This window comes from Urocampus carinirostris, chromosome 14, assembly GCF_059441175.1.
Source record: "Urocampus carinirostris isolate Australia breed hairy pipefish chromosome 14, RoL_Ucar_1.0, whole genome shotgun sequence".
Taxonomy (NCBI): Eukaryota; Metazoa; Chordata; class Actinopteri; order Syngnathiformes; family Syngnathidae; genus Urocampus; species Urocampus carinirostris.
Window position 1 is genome coordinate 18,902,739 of NC_142362.1, and position 17,331 is coordinate 18,920,069.

At 46.1% G+C, this 17,331-nt stretch overlaps 1 protein-coding gene across 1 annotated transcript in view; it reads left to right on the forward strand.

Moving 5' to 3' along the window:
• Positions 1 to 17,331, forward strand: part of ttn.1 (titin, tandem duplicate 1) — a 131,541-nt gene that overhangs the window by 98,928 nt on the left and 15,282 nt on the right. The window contains 20 exon segments of the mRNA XM_088353508.1: positions 78 to 380; positions 457 to 753; positions 852 to 1,139; positions 1,231 to 1,536; positions 1,615 to 1,917; positions 1,996 to 2,301; positions 2,379 to 4,142; positions 6,697 to 6,990; positions 7,068 to 7,352; positions 7,432 to 7,731; positions 7,813 to 9,879; positions 9,963 to 10,265; positions 10,354 to 10,659; positions 11,513 to 11,803; positions 11,879 to 12,178; positions 13,774 to 14,079; positions 14,160 to 14,462; positions 14,554 to 14,835; positions 14,923 to 15,516; positions 15,785 to 16,072. Coding sequence (XP_088209634.1) covers positions 78 to 380; positions 457 to 753; positions 852 to 1,139; positions 1,231 to 1,536; positions 1,615 to 1,917; positions 1,996 to 2,301; positions 2,379 to 4,142; positions 6,697 to 6,990; positions 7,068 to 7,352; positions 7,432 to 7,731; positions 7,813 to 9,879; positions 9,963 to 10,265; positions 10,354 to 10,659; positions 11,513 to 11,803; positions 11,879 to 12,178; positions 13,774 to 14,079; positions 14,160 to 14,462; positions 14,554 to 14,835; positions 14,923 to 15,516; positions 15,785 to 16,072 — 9,486 coding nt within the window.

Consider the following 17,331-nt stretch of genomic DNA (forward strand, 5'->3'; position numbering starts at 1 on the left):
TAAGTCCACTTTATTGCACCTGTTCACATTTAAAATGTACCATTAGCTAAAATATTATAATATCAATTGACTTCCAGCGTGCCCTGGACCTCCATCCACTCCTTGGGTCAGTTTTGTGTGTAGAGATAACCTGACTGTCTGTTGGAATGAACCAGTCAGCGATGGTGGGAGTCCTGTGACTGGATATCATCTTCAGATGAAAGAGAGGAGCAGCATCCTCTGGCAAAAGATGAATAAAACAGCAATACCCGGAAATCAATTAAGAGTCACCAACATCTGCCCAGGTCTCATCTATGAGTTCAAGGTGGCAGCTGAAAATCTTGCCGGCATCGGAAAGTTGAGCAAGACATCTGAAGAAGTGCTGGCTATAGACGCATGTGGTAAGTTTGACTTTTCACCCATGCAGTTGGCGCCTCACTGCTAAATTGTTGTCCCCTACCAACTTCTCCATCTCAGAGCCTCCTGCAAACCTCCAAGTCACAGAAATCACCAAGAACTCAGTCAGCTTGTCCTGGCAGAGACCCCCATATGACGGCGGAAGTAAGATCACTGGCTACAGTGTGGAGAGAAAAGATGCAACCAGTTGCAGATGGGTGAAAGCTAACTTCAGCAACATCCCTGAGATGGGATTCACAGTGTCTGGGCTGGACCAGGACGAGTCTTATGAGTTCAGGGTCTATGCAAAGAATGCCGTCGGCTCGGTCAGCAACCCTTCTATCGTTGCCGGGCCAGTCACTTGTGTCGATGCGTGCGGTGAGTTCTCCCTTTTCGTTGGTTCTCATAACCGCTGGCATGATTGGGTCTGCAAAGTAAAAGACGATTGAGATGCTATCTATATTTTGTTGGGACAGGTGCTCCGGCCATTGACCTTCCTCCTGAGTATCTAGATGTGGTTCGGTGCAAAGCTGGAACTTGTCTTAAAATCGGCGTGGGAATCATGGCCAAACCGCAGCCGAGTATCGAGTGGCAGAAAAACGGAAAAGAACTGAAGCCTTCTTCTTCCCTGTGTGTGGAAAGCACAACCGACTCATCAGCTGTCCTGATCAAGGATGCCGCCCGCCAACACACAGGCACCTATGAGATTAAGATCAAAAACATCTTGGGCTCTGCAAGTGCTACAGTTGTGGTGGAAATCCTTGGTATTTTCATACTATTCCTTCTTTTTCTTACATTTGAAAGATTTTCCTGAGTTTTTTGGGCTGACTTGTGGCTCATTTCACCTCTCCTTAGACAAACCTGGACCACCAACCGGCAGCATTAATTTCACCCTAATAACGGCAGACAGAATCACCTTCCGCTGGGAGCCCGTATGTGAGGCTGATCAAGGAGGTTCCGAGGTGACCCATTATATCGTGGAGAGGCGTGAGACCAGCAGAGTGGTCTGGTCTACAGTCTCGGAGCGGCACGAGCTTACATACATATCCGTCGGCAAATTGCTGCAAGGAAACGAATATGTGTTCCGTGTCATGGCTGTGAACAAGTTTGGCGTGGGAGCGCCGCTTGAATCAGAGGCTGTAGTTGCAAAGAATGCTTTTGGTATGCTCACAAAAGTAGACTTCTTTTGATTTTGCCTTTCTAAACTACAAATAATAATTCATGCTGTTTTGTCATCAGTGACTCCGGGGCAGCCACACACTCCTGAGGTAAACAACATCACCAAAACTACTATGGTGGTAGAATGGGAACGCCCAGGTGTGGACGGTGGGAGCGTGGTTACTGGCTACTACCTGGAGCGGCGTGACAAGAAGAGTTTGCGCTGGATCAGAGTTTACAAAGATCCCATTCCTGACAACAAAAAGGCTGTTTACCATCTCACCGAAGGAAAGGAGTACCAATACCGCGTGTGTGCCATTAACATGGCCGGGGAAGGGCCCTTTTCTGATGGATCTGACTTCTACAAGGCTGCAGACCCTGTTGGTAAGTGATCAAAGACTCTTGTTCCAGAATGACGCTCAAGAATCAACCCTATGCCTATAAATTCCTATGACTTCTTAGATTCTCCAGACGAACCTTGCAAACTGAAGGTGATTGATTCCACAAAGACCTCGATCACATTGGGTTGGTCCAAGCCAGAGTGGGATGGAGGCAGTGAAGTGACTAGCTACATGGTTGAGAAACTTGTGGAGGGCGAGGAAGATTGGGCAATGGTGACTTCCAAGGGAGAAGTCAAGATGACTGAATACACAGTACATGACTTAAATCCAGACGTGAACTACTTCTTCCGAGTTTCTGCCGTCAACTGTGCAGGCCGTGGAGAACCTCTGCAGATGACTGAGCCGGTCCAGGCTAAAGATATTCTTGGTAAGTGATTTTGTCGACCCCGGGAACAAATTCCTTCTTTTTCTTCTGTTTTAACTGATCGAAACAACATTTTATAGAGGAAGCCCAGATTGACTCGGATGTGGCCATGAGAACTCACTACATTGTGAAGGCTGCCAACGATGTGGAGCTCTCTGTTCCTGTGAAGGGTCGACCGCCTCCCAAGGTTTCCTGGAACAAAGAGGATACATGCATTGACAACAACCCCTCTTATGAATTCCATCACTCAGACACAACCACGGTCCTCATTATGCGTAAAGTGACAAAGCTCGACTCTGGCAAATACATCGTCAAGATTCACAATGGTATAGGTGAGCCCAAGACACTAAAGTTGTCCGTGAAGGTCCAGGATTCTCCAGCTCAATGCAGGAACCTGACACTGAAAGATGTAACTCGTGGAAAAGTCAGTCTCTGCTGGGAGGCTCCACTGTTAGATGGTGGTGCTGAAATCACCAACTACATCATTGAGAAGAGGGACTCTTCAAAGAGATCCTACTCTGCGGTGACCAGCAAATGCACTGACACAAGCTACACTATCGAAGACCTCTCTGAAAAGACATCCTACTTTTTCCGTGTCCTAGCTGAGAATGAGAATGGGGTTGGTGATCCATGCGAAACACTTGACCCAGTAAAGGCTACTGAGACACCCGGACCAGTCAAAGACGTTTCCATGAAGGATTCCTCTAAAACTTCCGTTACTCTGCAGTGGCTTAAACCGGACTATGACGGTGGCAGCATCATCTCCGACTACATAATTGAAAAGAAAGCCGCGGGTGATGAATGGTCACTGGGCGGAACGAGCCGACACTGTGAGTTTGAGGTAAAAAAACTGAAGGAGCACGCCGATGTGATGTTCAGAGTCGCCGCTCGAAATGAGAAAGGTCAAGGTGACTTTGTAAAAATAGGACCGATTAAGGTCATTGACTATGTTATTACACCCGAGGCAAGCCTTGCAGACTACCCAGACGGAAATATCTTTGTTCGCTTGGGTCACAATGTCCATATTGAGCTACCATACAAAGGCAAACCTAAACCATCTGTCCTGTGGCTGAAGGACAACCTTCCTCTGAAGGAGAGCGATCAAATCCGCTTCAAGAAAACCGACAGCAAAGCTACGGTCATGATAAAAAATATCAAGAAAGAGAACGAGGGAAAATTCACGCTTACTCTAGACAACAAAATCAGCAGGAAGTCCTTCCACATCCACGTCATCACTCTTGGACCCCCATCCAAGCCCTTAGGCCCCGTCCGCCTTGATGAAGTCAGAGCAGAAAGCATCCTGATGTCCTGGGATGAGCCCAATGATGATGGCGGCGGAGACATCAACTGCTATACGGTGGAAAAGCGTGATAGCTCACAGCCTGACTGGAAGATGGCTTGTTCTAGGGTGGAAGGAACTCAGTTCAAAGTACTCAACTTGGTCAAGGGTGTCCAATATCAGTTCAGAGTGTGTGCTGAAAACAGGTATGGTGTCAGTGAAGCGCTCGTCTCGCAGATGGTCATCGCAAAGCATCAGTTTAGGCCACCAGGCCCACCAGGCAAGCCGTTTGTGTATAACATCACCAACGATGGTATGACCATCCAATGGGAGAAGCCCATCTATGATGGTGGTACCCCCATCCTGGGATTCCATGTGGAGAAAAGGGAAAAGAACAGCATCATGTGGCAGAAGGTCAACGTGGTACTCATCAAAGAATCAGACTACAGGGTCTCGGGTCTCATTGAAGGGCTGGAGTACTCCTTCAGGGTGTATTCACAGAACGATGCCGGCTGCAGCCGAATGAGCGAAGAAAGCAAGCCTATCATGGCCGTCAGTCCTGTCGGTGAGTTTTGACACCTGGGTTTGAAAACTCATAAGATATATGTTAATGTCAAGGCAATAAGACCATGTACTGCGTCTCTCCATTTGCATTTTCAGAAAATGCAACTATACAAGTTCTAATGCAACTAACTGAAACACGGTGTTTATATGGAATCAAACTATTTTATTCAAGTATATTCAAAATCACATTATCCCAGCACACAAAAACAATTCATCCATATTTTAAACCCCAGCTGGTAATTCCCCCACAGACTGGGCACTGGCTTGTATTCAAAGGGGTTCTTGTTTTTCCCACCTTTCCGGTGCGGCCAGTTGACTCAAACATTTTACAAGACAGAGCTATGTGTTTCCAGTCTGGCAAATGCAGCTAAAAGCATATTCTTATTTAAGCGCACTTTAGGCTAGGTTCACACTGCAGAGCTCAATGCTAAATTATAATGAAAAGGGACACGTGACGTTACAGGCAATTCGCACAGTTTTTGCGGAAGTACTCATGGCTGCATCAGTTGTTTGAGTCTTTCTTACGTTTGGCTTGGAGGCTCTTTATTTTACTCATGCTCGGCCATGTCTCTTCAAATATTAAAAAAAAAACTGCCTCGTTCTGATAAGATCCCTCGAATTTGGCCTGAACAGAGTGGTCCCCAAAATATTAATAATAATAATAATAATAATAATTTCCTTGTATTGTCATTCTGTGTAACAATGTACACAGAACGAAATGTCGATTGCACCTGACCCGTTGTAGCGAGCCGATGCAGCCGCAGCCAACAGAGGGCGCCGCCGACCACTTCTTAAGTCTTAGGAATGACTCGGCCGGGGCGCGAACCACCGACCTCCCAGTCTCAAAGCGGGCGCCTTACCATCTAGGCTACTGAGCTGGTTCCAAAACCTCGCTTTCTCCTCATTGAATGCTCTCTGTTTTTGTCTGACATCTTTGATGATTTCTCCACTTCCTCCTGCGTTGGAGAACGCAGGATAAGGACGTCTGTCGCCTATGGATGACGTTCAGGTCGCAAGAATGCGTCTTGACTGTTCACACAGCAGTCGGATTCCAAAAGATCAGATCTGTATAAATAAGGACCCCATATGAAATTAGCCTGGATCTGGAGTGAAAAAAATCGAAAATGTGCCATTCAGACGGACTGAAACAGATCGGATACAGTTAACGTTTGTGCAAAAACTATAATTTTCCTGCAGAGTGAAACTAGCCTTAGTTTCCACACCAACATGTCACTAAGAAGCCAAAATTAGGTATAAATCTTCTATTATTCATCCGTTTGGCGATGCGCCACATGAAGGGTGCTTGTCTAGTCCTGTCAGTGGACGCCAAAAGTTGCTTGGAAGAAAGGACTCAACGTGGCTTACATTTGGTTAGAGCAGAGCCCAACCATTTATTTCACACTCATTATTATACTTTTTAACTAATATACTTTTTCATTACATAACAATTATAACATATTAACCATCACAAACACCATACAGTGTTCATTTTACCTGTGAAAAGCGATGGGTCCCGGGGACTCGCATGCTCAAAAATCTATGGGTCCCAACAGAGATCTATGGGTCCTCAAAATTTAGTGTTATTGAGGTTGAAATCGTAAATCGGCGACAAATATATAATATAAATCTATATATTCATTCAGTTTTAATCATCAAATTATGAATTCATTTTCTGCATCAAATTATTGTTGGTAATATACCGATTAAAGGGATAACCACAAACCTGTCTTTTTTTAAATTTTCTCCCTTTATACTTCCTTTTTTTCTTAACTTCTTTATACAACATAATTCGTAATATCAATCATCAAAGCAAGTGAGCCGTTTGAGAGCCGGCTCTTTTTAATGAGTTGAGCCAAAAAAGCCGGTTCTCTAAAAAAAGACGGACTTCCTTACACTACACAACGAGATCTCGTTGGCCGAGATCGGCGTGCAGACGAAAACTCGAACCGCGAGACCAAAACAACAATGGCGGATCTGCCTGACGAAAAGTTTGGAGTGCAGTAAATCTTTGTGTAAAAAAGTAATCGGGTAATAATGACAATTTTGTGACAAAAAGGTTGCGTCCCGGAGACGCACGTTGATTTGAGACTATGCGTCCCCAGCAAAAATGATGCGTCTAGAACGCAGGGACGCGGGCAAACGAGAACACTGACCACAATTAAAGATCTCAAAGGTTGGCCAAGACCGAATATTCCAACTTTACGTTACGTATGCTTCTTCAGGTCATTTGCATTAGACTCACATACCATTGAGATGCTGTGCTAAAGGTTCATACAAAGTTGACATTTTTTTTTACCACAAAAAAAGTGTTTTTGGGGTTGGTTGCATGCCCTTAACCACTAGGGTCGTAGGGGCACCATTTGCTGTGGTGAGTCTTGGGCAAGTACAGCCTGGTGGCTCTCATCCCTCTCCAGGCCAACATATGTTTCCACCCAGTCTCGTACCAGGGACCTTTGGTTTATTAGGCGAATGTCCTGACCACTGATCTACAGAAACTACTGCAATTTATTCCCTCTCCCCTTATGACAAACTGCACGTGATTTTGCCTCTTTCAGATCCACCAGGGCAGCCCGACTACACTGACGTGACGAGTGACTCTATCACGCTCAAGTGGGACGCACCGAAGCGTGACGGAGGGAGTAAGATCACCGGCTACAACATCGAAAAGCGACAGGGTGAGGGTCGTTGGTTTAAGGCTAACCTGACCGACGTCCATGACTGCCAGCACACAGTCACTGGTTTGACAATGAACGAGCGCTATGAGTTCCGGATCATTGCAAGGAACGCCCTTGGTGTCATCAGCCCTCCGTCCAACTCATCTGGTTTGATAGTGGTCAGAAGCGAAAACGGTAAGCCTATCCTAACCCAGAGTCAACCATAAAATGATGAATGCAATTTTTACAAACTGCCTTTTCCCACAAACAAGCTTCCCCTCATATCGAATTTGGGCCAGAGTACTTTGAGGGTTTGACTGTCAAAGCTGGTGACAGTGTCAGGGTGAAGGTGGCCATCACTGGGCGGCCTATTCCCAAGGTGGTATGGTACAGGGATGATGTGGAAATCACCAAAAGAATGATGGACATTATCACCCACCCCGGATACAGCACAATTTTTATCAGAGATGCAGACCGTACTCACCGTGGTCTATACACCGTCGAAGCCACCAATGGCTCGGGTTGCAAAAAGGAGTCCCTTTTGGTTCAAGTCCAAGGTGTGCACTTTTCTCTTGTCTATGGAAAAACGGGTGTTTTTGATAACTTGTACCTGACTGAAACTCTGTTTCCTGACAGACACACCTGGAGAACCCGTAGGACCCATTACGTTTAGTGACATCTCAGAGGGTAGATGCACTCTAACCTGGAATCCGCCAGAGAACGATGGTTGTGCCGAGATTTCGCACTATATTATCGAGAAGCGTGAAACTTCCAAGCTTTCTTGGGCGTTAGTGTCTGATGACTGTCATGAGTGCACATTCACCGCGACCAAGCTCATTAAGATCAATGAATACCAGTTCAGGGTCTCAGCTGTCAATAGGTTTGGTGTTAGCAGACCACTGGAATCCTGCCCAATTATTGCACAGCTGCAATACAGTAAGTCAAGTGATGGACACATATTTTTTTGCCAAAAGGACTTTCATTTATGTCTTGACAACCTTCGAATTTTCTTTCCAGCGACCCCTGATTCTCCGGGAACACCCGATGCCAGCGAGGTCACAGGGGAAAGCATAAGTTTGAACTGGTCTCCTCCGACATCTGACGGAGGAAACCCCATTCAGTATTATATTCTGGAAAAACGGGAGAGGAAGACCGTCCGCTTCTACAAAGTGCTTTCGAGGAAACCAATCACTGAATGTGCGCACAAGGTTACTCATCTGACTGAGTATATGGAGTATGAGTTCCGGGTCATGGCTGTCAATGATGCCGGTATTGGTGCTCCCAGCAACGTCTCTTTGCCCATCAAAGCTGTGGAGCCAAAGGATATTCCCTGTGCTCCCTCTGTGGTCTGTGTATCTGATTCTACTGATAGTTCCATAAGTCTGGAATGGACAAAGCCTGCAGACGATGGGGGTTCTAATATCTTGGGCTACATCGTGGAGATGGTTAAAACCAATGAACTTGAATGGAAACAAGTAAATGAAGAGCTTGTGGCACAAACAGAGTACACAGTGACTGGTCTTCAAACCGGGGTGCAGTACAAATTCCGTGTTGCTGCTGTGAATCAAGTTGGAAGAGGTGAAGACATGGAGACTCCAGAACCGGCTCAGGCCATTGACAGACTAACACCACCGCATGTGGATATTGATGCTAGCTTTAAGCAAACGCATATTGTCAAAGCTGGAGATTCAGTGAAATTGAGTGTCCAATTCAGGGGGAAGCCTGTCCCTGTTTCCACCTGGTTGAAAGAAGGAGGAGATCTTGGTGTGATGTCAGAGGTCACAACTGCAGAGGGGAGCAGTACTCTACATATTGAAAAGTGCACACGGAATGATTCGGGCAGATACACTGTCAACCTAGAGAACAGCAGTGGAAGCAAGGCTGTCACTTTCACTGTGAAAGTCCTAGACACCCCTGGAACTCCCCAGGCTTTATCCATCCGACAGGTGCTCAGAGGCTCCGTCTCACTGGAGTGGGAGCCTCCACTTAATGATGGCGGAGCGCGAATCCACCACTATATTGTGGAGAGGCGCGAGGCAACTCGTCGCACCTGGCAACAGTCTGGAGGCAAATGCACTCAGAATACCATGACAATCCAGGATCTCCTGGAGGGAGTGCCATACTTTTTCCGGGTCAGTGCAGAGAACCAGCATGGTGTCGGTGAAGTCTTGGAGATGACTGACCCTGTCACTGCCACTGCCGAGCCAGCGCCTCCAAAAAGGGTGGATATTGTCGACACAACGGACAGTTCTGTATCACTGGGCTGGTTGAAGCCGGAGCATGATGGCGGAAGCCGTGTCCAGGGTTATGTCATCGAAAGTAGGCCCAGGGGGACAGATAAATGGGTAGTGGTCGGCAACACCACCAATCTTTCCTACACGGTTGAAAAGCTCAACAAGGGTGATGAGTATCGCTTCCGTGTCAAAGCTAAGAATGAGTCGGGCCTGAGCAAGCCCAGGGAAGCTCCAACCCCAGCGTTAGTCAAAGAGCCCCACATTGAACCAGCAGCCGATCTTAGTGAGATCACAAATCAGCTGATCGCATGCAGATCCGGCAGCATCTTTACAATCGATGTTCCCATTAGTGGCAGACCTGCTCCCAAGGTAGCCTGGAGGTTAGAAGAGATGAGGCTAAAGAACTCTGAAAGAGTTTCCATTAAAGTAACAAAAGACCGAACAAGCATCTCGGTCAAGGACGCAATGAGGGGTGATAGTGGAAAATACTACCTTACCCTGGAGAACGTGGCCGGAACCAAAACATTTACGGTAGATGTTAACGTAATAGGTAGACCCAATCCTCCAGCTGGACCTGTTGAAATCTCAAACATCACCTCAGAATCCTGTGTGGTGAACTGGTATGCGCCGGAAGATGATGGTGGTACCGACATAACCAATTACATCGTGGAAAAGCGTGAATCGGGATCCCTCACCTGGCAGCTGATAAACTCCAGTGTGAAGCGCACATCACTCCATGTCAGTCACCTGACCAAGTACATGCAATACACCTTCAGAGTCTCCGCCGAGAACAGGTTTGGAGTCAGTAAACCCACTGAGTCCAAGGCCATCACTGCAGAGCATCCTTACAGTAAGTACAAACCCTTCATCTGGATAATTAGAACAATATTGATGGTCATGACCCACTAACCAACTTAACATGACAATTTGTAGCTCCTCCTGGACCCCCTACAAAGCCAACTATCATCCATGTTTCTGCCAACACAATGACTTTGGAGTGGGAGGAGCCCTATCATGATGGCGGCAGCAAGGTCACAGGTTACTGGATCGAGAAGAAAGAGAGAAATAATATTCTTTGGGTGAGGGAGAATAAATTCCAATGCTTTGAGTGCTTCTACAAGGCAGAAAACCTTGTTGAAGGCCTGGAGTACCAGTTCCGAATTTATGCCATGAACAGTGCTGGTCTGAGCAAGGCTAGTGAAGCTTCCAAAGGAGCTGTTGCCCAGAACCCTGTTGGTGAGTATTGTTCGCCATTCCCTGCTCCACATGCGTTGCTTACTTCCAACCTGAACCCAACACACATCTGACACATCTCTGATTTCAGGCCCACCAAGTAAGCCAGAAGTGACCAATGTAACCAGGACCACAGTATCGCTCAAATGGTCAGCTCCGCTTAATGATGGTGGCAGTCCCATTGTAGGATATATCATTGAACGCAAACCATACACTCCAAACGGCGAGGGCCGCTGGCTCAAGTGTAACTACACTAACGTGACGGAAACGTTCTACACCGTTACTGCACTGGGAGAGGGAGAACCCTATGAGTTCAGAGTGATTGCCAAGAATGCCAACCAAGTCGTCAGCACGCCCTCCGATTCCACCGGCTCAGTGCAATGCGAGACTGACTTTGGTAAGCTGATTTTGTCAAGAACCCACTCAAGGTGGTCCAAAAGCAAAGTGCAGTAGCAGTGATAATTACAGCACAAGGTGGTCTTTAATTCAGGCAGGTTGGGTAGAGGGGTAGTCAGTTATCAAGGGGTCATTGTTCCAGTGAACCTAAACAGCGAAAAGAACAGCTTAAGAGTTATTCACACAGTACTTGTGATACGGAAGGGTAGACAATGGTTTGGTACACTGGTATAACAAGAGGCTGAGACAAATTAGCAAGGAACCAAAATGAGATGAGGTACTAATCAAGGTAAGGGACAAATCAAGACAAGTGCAGATGTGAAGAGGAAATTAGCACCCGGAATTGAGTGACCAAATAAGGTAAGGTGAAGCATGGGACAGCAAGAGGGTGAGAGGGGGAGAGAGAGAACATACAGAAAAGACAGGTTTAATTCCTTCTGATAAAATAGGTATGTAAATATGTGGCACACCGAAAGCTGTTTCAAGCTTTTACATTAGAAGACGGTGACTAGGTCCCCTGGGTGCAAATTGGGGTCATATATATCTGCTTCTGGTAACCATGTAAACCAATGCTATTTGTTTTGTGGGAGAGCAAACCCCAGCAAAAAACACGCCCTTGAGGGCATGGGCGCGGTCAGGCTGTAGTTACCTAAAACAAAGGAAATGGTGCCCCAACGACCCAAGTTGTTAAGGGATCCATCAACCGTGTACCGCTATATCCTGACCAAGCACAACCTTTTGCTCGAGAGACAACCATTAATCAGAATCAAATGAAATGTAGCATATGCTGCAAACTTTTAGGCCGAGTGCAAGAATGCAACAAGTGTAAATGTACATTTATTATTTTTCAACAGAACCTCCGAAGGCTCAGCTGGATGGCAAACTTCTGTGTGAAGTTGTTACTGTGAGAGCCGGATCAGATCTGGTTCTGGACGCTCTGGTGGGTGGTAGGCCTGAGCCCAAAGCTTCCTGGTCCAAGGGCAACAGGGAACTGGAATTGTGTGAGAAGTACCACCTGCAATACACGCCCAAGCGGGCAATGGCCATCATTAAGTTCTGTGACCGAGACGATACTGGAAAGTATCTTTTAACTGTGAGGAATGTGAGTGGGACAAAGACCGCTGAAGTCAACGTCAAAGTACTTGGTGAGTAAACACACCTTGTACCGCTCTATCAGCATCTATTTTACGATGATCAACCACCAATGACCGATGTTGCAGACACCCCGGGAGTGTGCGAAGGCAGCATCCAGATCAGCAAAATAACTGAGGAGTCTTGCACTCTGAGCTGGAAACCTCCTTTGGAGGACGGAGGTGATGAGGTCTCCCACTACTTGGTGGAGAGAAGGGATACCAACAGACTCAACTGGGTTTTCATGTATGCCGAGTGGAAGGAACTGACCTGCAACATCACCGGCCTGTTCAAGAACACAGAGTACTTGTTCAGAGTGCGGGGAATCAACAAATATGGCCCCGGAGTTCCCCTCGTCTCAGAGCCCATGGTCGCCAGAAATACTTTTAGTGAGTGTCACTACCCTACGGTTGTAAAACGTCTATGGCAGTTCACGTCGCTGCAAATCCTGTCCCCTAAGCAAAATAGCTGGATTTTTAAGTCCAGTTAGCTGCCTAATAAAATAAAACCCAGAGGAAACTTAACTATCTCTGTACAGCAGTGGTAAGCAAACTAGGGCTCATGAGCCACATGCAACACTTCAGGCTTTTTAATCTGACCCATACATACATATAAACGTGAATGTTCTGCATTTTTATAGCACTTTTCAAGTCACTGAAGACCTTCCAAAGCGCTATATGTGTGTGTGTATGTATATATATATATATATATATATATATATATATATATATATATATATATATATATATGTGTATATATCTATCAAACAGTTCAGGGTGTCCAGTGATAGCTGTGATGGGCTCCAGCAACCACTCTGGCCCCAACTGAGGATAACCAACGAAAAAATTGGATACATCCCATCCCAGCCATCTTCGGGCAGTGGGCACGGGACACCCTGAACTGGTTGCCAGCCAATCACAGGACACACAGAGACAGACAACTCACTCGCTCATTCACACCTAGGGACAATTTGGACCGCCCAATTAACTTAAAATGCATGTTTTTGGAATGTGTGAGGAAACCGGAGTGTATATATCCATACATATACCGGTATATATAGGTCATGAGATTCCACCTCCCTGTGTGGAGTTTGCATGTTCTCCCGGTGCTTGCGTGGGTTTCCTCCGAGCACTTCGGTTCCCTCCCACATTCCAAAAATATGCAAGTCGGGTGTATTGGCTGGTCCAAATTGTCCCTAAGTGTGAATGAGCGCGTGAGTTGTCTGTCTTTGTGTGCCCTGCGACTGGCTGGCAACCAGTTCAGGGTGTCCGCTGCCCACTGCCCGAAGATGGCTGGGATGCACCTCCGCGACCCTGCTGAGGATAAGCGGCGCAGAGAAAGAAATAATGAATGAAAAAAATATAACTATATATATATATATATATATATATATATATATATATATATATATATATATATATATATATATATATATATAGTACATATATACTACAATATCACATTCATAAATTATTTTTCTTTTGCTTTCCTTCTGAAAAGAAAAAAAAGATTACAAAAATATACAAAAATACTATGACACAAACACTACAACAACAAAAGATACTACCACAGAAATACAACATAAATGTTAAGGGAAAATCTACTTCACAAAAACTACAAACATACATCTACAGCAATACTATTTCAGAAATACTACAAAAATACATCTGCAGAAATGCTACAAAAGTACAGAAATACTTCTACAGAAATACAACAAAAATGCTACTGCAGAAATAATACAAAAATGCATCTACGGATATATTACAGAATTACCACTACAGAAATACTACAAGAGTACATCTACAGAAATACTCCAAAACTACTACGCCAAAAATACTGCTATGGAAGTACCCCCTAAATACTAATACAGAAATACTTCATATATACATCTACAATAATACAGTACTACAAAAATAGTAATACAAAAATACTACATCAGCCTGCTTAAATTGTGCAACTGAATATTGACCACACCTTCCCCTAGCTGTACCAAGTCCACCCGGTCCACCTGAGATTCTGGCGTCCGGAAAGGACTTTGCAACTATCGAGTGGATGAAACCAGAGAGCGATGGTGGCAGTCCTTTGGTCCACTATCTGGTTGAGAGGCGGGAGAAGAAGAGTGCCCGCTGGGTCAAGGTCAACAGAAGTGGAGCACACCTAGATTCCACTCTGAAGGTGTCCGGCTTGACCCAAGGCAACATCTACCAATTCAGGGTGACGGCCATCAATAAGGCAGGAGAGAGTGAACCAAGTGAAGTTTCTTTGTACGTTGTCTGCAGACAACCTACAGGTAAATCCAGCAAGGATAAGCGATGACAGATCTTGATCACCGTTCACTCACTGCAAACTCGATTTTATTTCTGGTCTTAGGCGCTCCGTCTGCTCCTTCGGTACCTCGTATCACTGACACCCATGCGGACAGCATTAGCTTGGCGTGGTCTCGCCCTGTGGAGGATGGAGGAGCTGATGTCCTGGGCTATCTCTTAGAAATGCAGGAAGATGGAGCAGATGAGTGGGTCAAGTCCCATGAGAAGACCTTGCGTACTTGCGAACACATGGTGACCGGACTTTGCTCAGGCAAAAAGTATCGCTTCCGAGTGGCTGGAATCAATATAAACGGTACTGGAGACTTCAGTGAGCACTGTGCCGAAACGGAGCCGGTGGAAAGAATTGGTATGTATGCCGGCCCTTCACCAAAATTCAATATACACCCATGCTCAAGAAGAAATATTATTAATAATCTGACTCTTTTCTGACCAACCAGAAACCCCAGACTTTGAGCTTGACGACGACCTGAAGAAAACCATCTGCCTACGTGCCGGTGGGTCTCTGCGTCTCTTTGTAAATGTTACAGGCCGTCCTGCGCCGACAATCACCTGGAGCAAGGAGGGTGTCGACCTTGACAGTAGAGGCTTTATAGAAGTCACCCACAAGTCCACCACGCTTATTATTGATAAGGTAAACCGATATGATGCTGGAAAATACACGCTGGTGGCTGAAAACTCTGCTGGCAAACAAGAAGTCTGCATTCTGGTCAAAGTCTATGGTGAGTAGGTCCTAGTCAAGTCAGCAGGATCAATCCAGGAGTCACCAGGAAATCAGTATCTAATTGGTCACCCTGCTATTATTGCAGATACACCGGGACCATCTAGCCCAATCAAGATCAAGGAACTGACCAAAGAATACGCCACCATATCTTGGGATGCCCCTACGGTGGACGGCGGCGCCCCGGTCAACAATTACATAATTGAGAGGCGCGAAGCCTCCATGAGAGCCTACAAAACCGTGACCTCCAAGTGCAGCAAGACGTCCTTCAAGATCGACGGCCTCATGGAGGGCATGCTGTACTATTTCCGAGTCCTACCCGAAAACATTTACGGTGTGGGGGAGCCTCGCGAGACCTCGGATGTTGTCCTGGTTTGTGAGGTGCCTCAGCCTCCCCGGAAACTGGAGGTGACCGACATCACCAAGACCAGCATTTCCTTGGGCTGGGAGAAACCCGAGCACGATGGAGGCAGCCGACTGACTGGATACCTAGTGGAGGCTTGCAAGTTCGGTACCGACAAGTGGATGCGGGTGGCTTCGCTCAAGCTGACTGATTTGGAGTACACGGTCGAGAAACTAAACGAGAAGGAGCAGTATCTATTCAGGGTCAAAGCCCTCAACAGTCGAGGTGCCGGCGTAGCTAAGGAGCTGGTCGCGCCTGTAACAGTTCAAGAACAAAAAGGTGAGCGGAACTGCCTAGAGGCCAGTTTTTAAGTGTTTCTGGGGTTTCCGGCCAGGGTTTGGGCCTGAAACCGGCGTTTTAAAGCATTTTTAGGGTTTTTGGCTTAGGTCAGCCCTGAAACTAAGATTTTAAGGTGTTCCTCGGGTTTCCGGCTAGGGTGTCCATGCACCAACATGTGTTCCTGCAAAGCAAGCGTCGACGCAGAAGATTTTTTGATGTACTTTTAGCCATCTTGTTTTTGCTCAAGCTTTTTTCTGTTTCTTCCTAGTGATGCCCGCCGTGGATTTAAGCAGCCTAGCCCAGAAAAGCGTAAACGTTCTGGCTGGGAAAACCCTTGAGTTGCACCTACCAATCGTCGGCAGGCCAGCTCCATCCTGCTACTGGTTATTTGGCGACAGTAGGATCAAAAACACAGAGCGTGTCAAGATCCAGAGCACTGGCAAGTTTTCCAAACTAACCATATCAGACACCACCATCGACGACAGTGGAAACTACACCTTGGAGTTAAAGAACGCCGTTGGCATGACAACCGAAGTTGTCAAAGTTGTCATCCTGTGTAAGGAGAACCTGCTATTTTTGTTTGTTTGAAAAATGACTCTGAAACTGTACACAACTAAGAATCTGTAGGGCAGGGGTGTCCAAACCTTTCATAAAGCGAGCCAGATTTAATAAGCTAGAATTGTGCGAGGGACAACTATTCGGCCTGGCATTATTTGAACAGTCTAATAAAATCACCCTCTGTGAAAGATTTGCAATGCTTGGCAATCAGCGTCGCCATCTTTTAGCTCCCCTTTGTAGCATTTTCATGTGACTCGCAGGGTCTCGTGAAAAAGCGCTGCCGGCTCAATAAAACAGCTTCCAGTTCTTTACCTTTTCACAACGTTCATTTATAGTTAGTTTTTTGTAGTCAGTGTGTTTTATCTGGCAGTGCCTCTTTATATTATTCCTTTTGGATAAAAAAAAGCAGAGGCACAGCAGCTGAGTGGTTTGCGCATCCGCGGCACAGTTCTTAGATCATGGGATCAAATCCAGCTATCAGCCTTCCTGTGCGGAGTTTGCATGTTCTCCCCGTGCTTGCGTGTGTTTCCTCCGGGCACTCCATTCGTCACCCGCATTCCAGAAACATGCATGTCAGGTGAATTGGCCGGTCCAAATTTGTCCTAGCGAGTGAGTTGTATGTCCCTGTGGGCCCTGCAACTGGCTGGCAACCAGTTCAGGGTGTCCCCTACCCATTGCACGAAGACAGCTGGGAATGGCTCCAGCACCCCTGCGACCCTACTGAGGATAAGCGGTGCAGGTAATGGATGGATGGATGAAAACAAAAACAAACTAGTCAGTTGTTTCCACTTGTCCTGGAAGTGGCTGTCCTCACGGTCAACTTTCCTTTTTTTATTTACAGTCGCCATGTTGGGAATGGGGCGGGTTAAAATTCTCAGAAAAAGCCAAGGGCAAGGTGGGAAAGGGCTTCTATCATCTGGTGAAATTGCGATTTTTTTTTTGGTACAGTTTTAAACTGTGGTCAACATTACTGGAGTGCAACAAATTATTATTATTATGGCAGAGGAAGCGTGAGGGTAAAAATTGGATTACAGGCCGTAACTGGCCTTTACAATCAGATGTGACATATTATCGAGGAGCAAATGGGCTCCAAGTTTTTGGACGCATGTCAAATGACCGTTGTTACTAGGTTCTTATGATCAGTTTAACACCACTTAATTCAGCAACGAGTAATGACGCCAACAGATCCCAAAAAGTCAAATGATAGCCCTTGTTACCATTTTAGGGAGATTGAGGCCTGTGTTCATTGTTTATTTT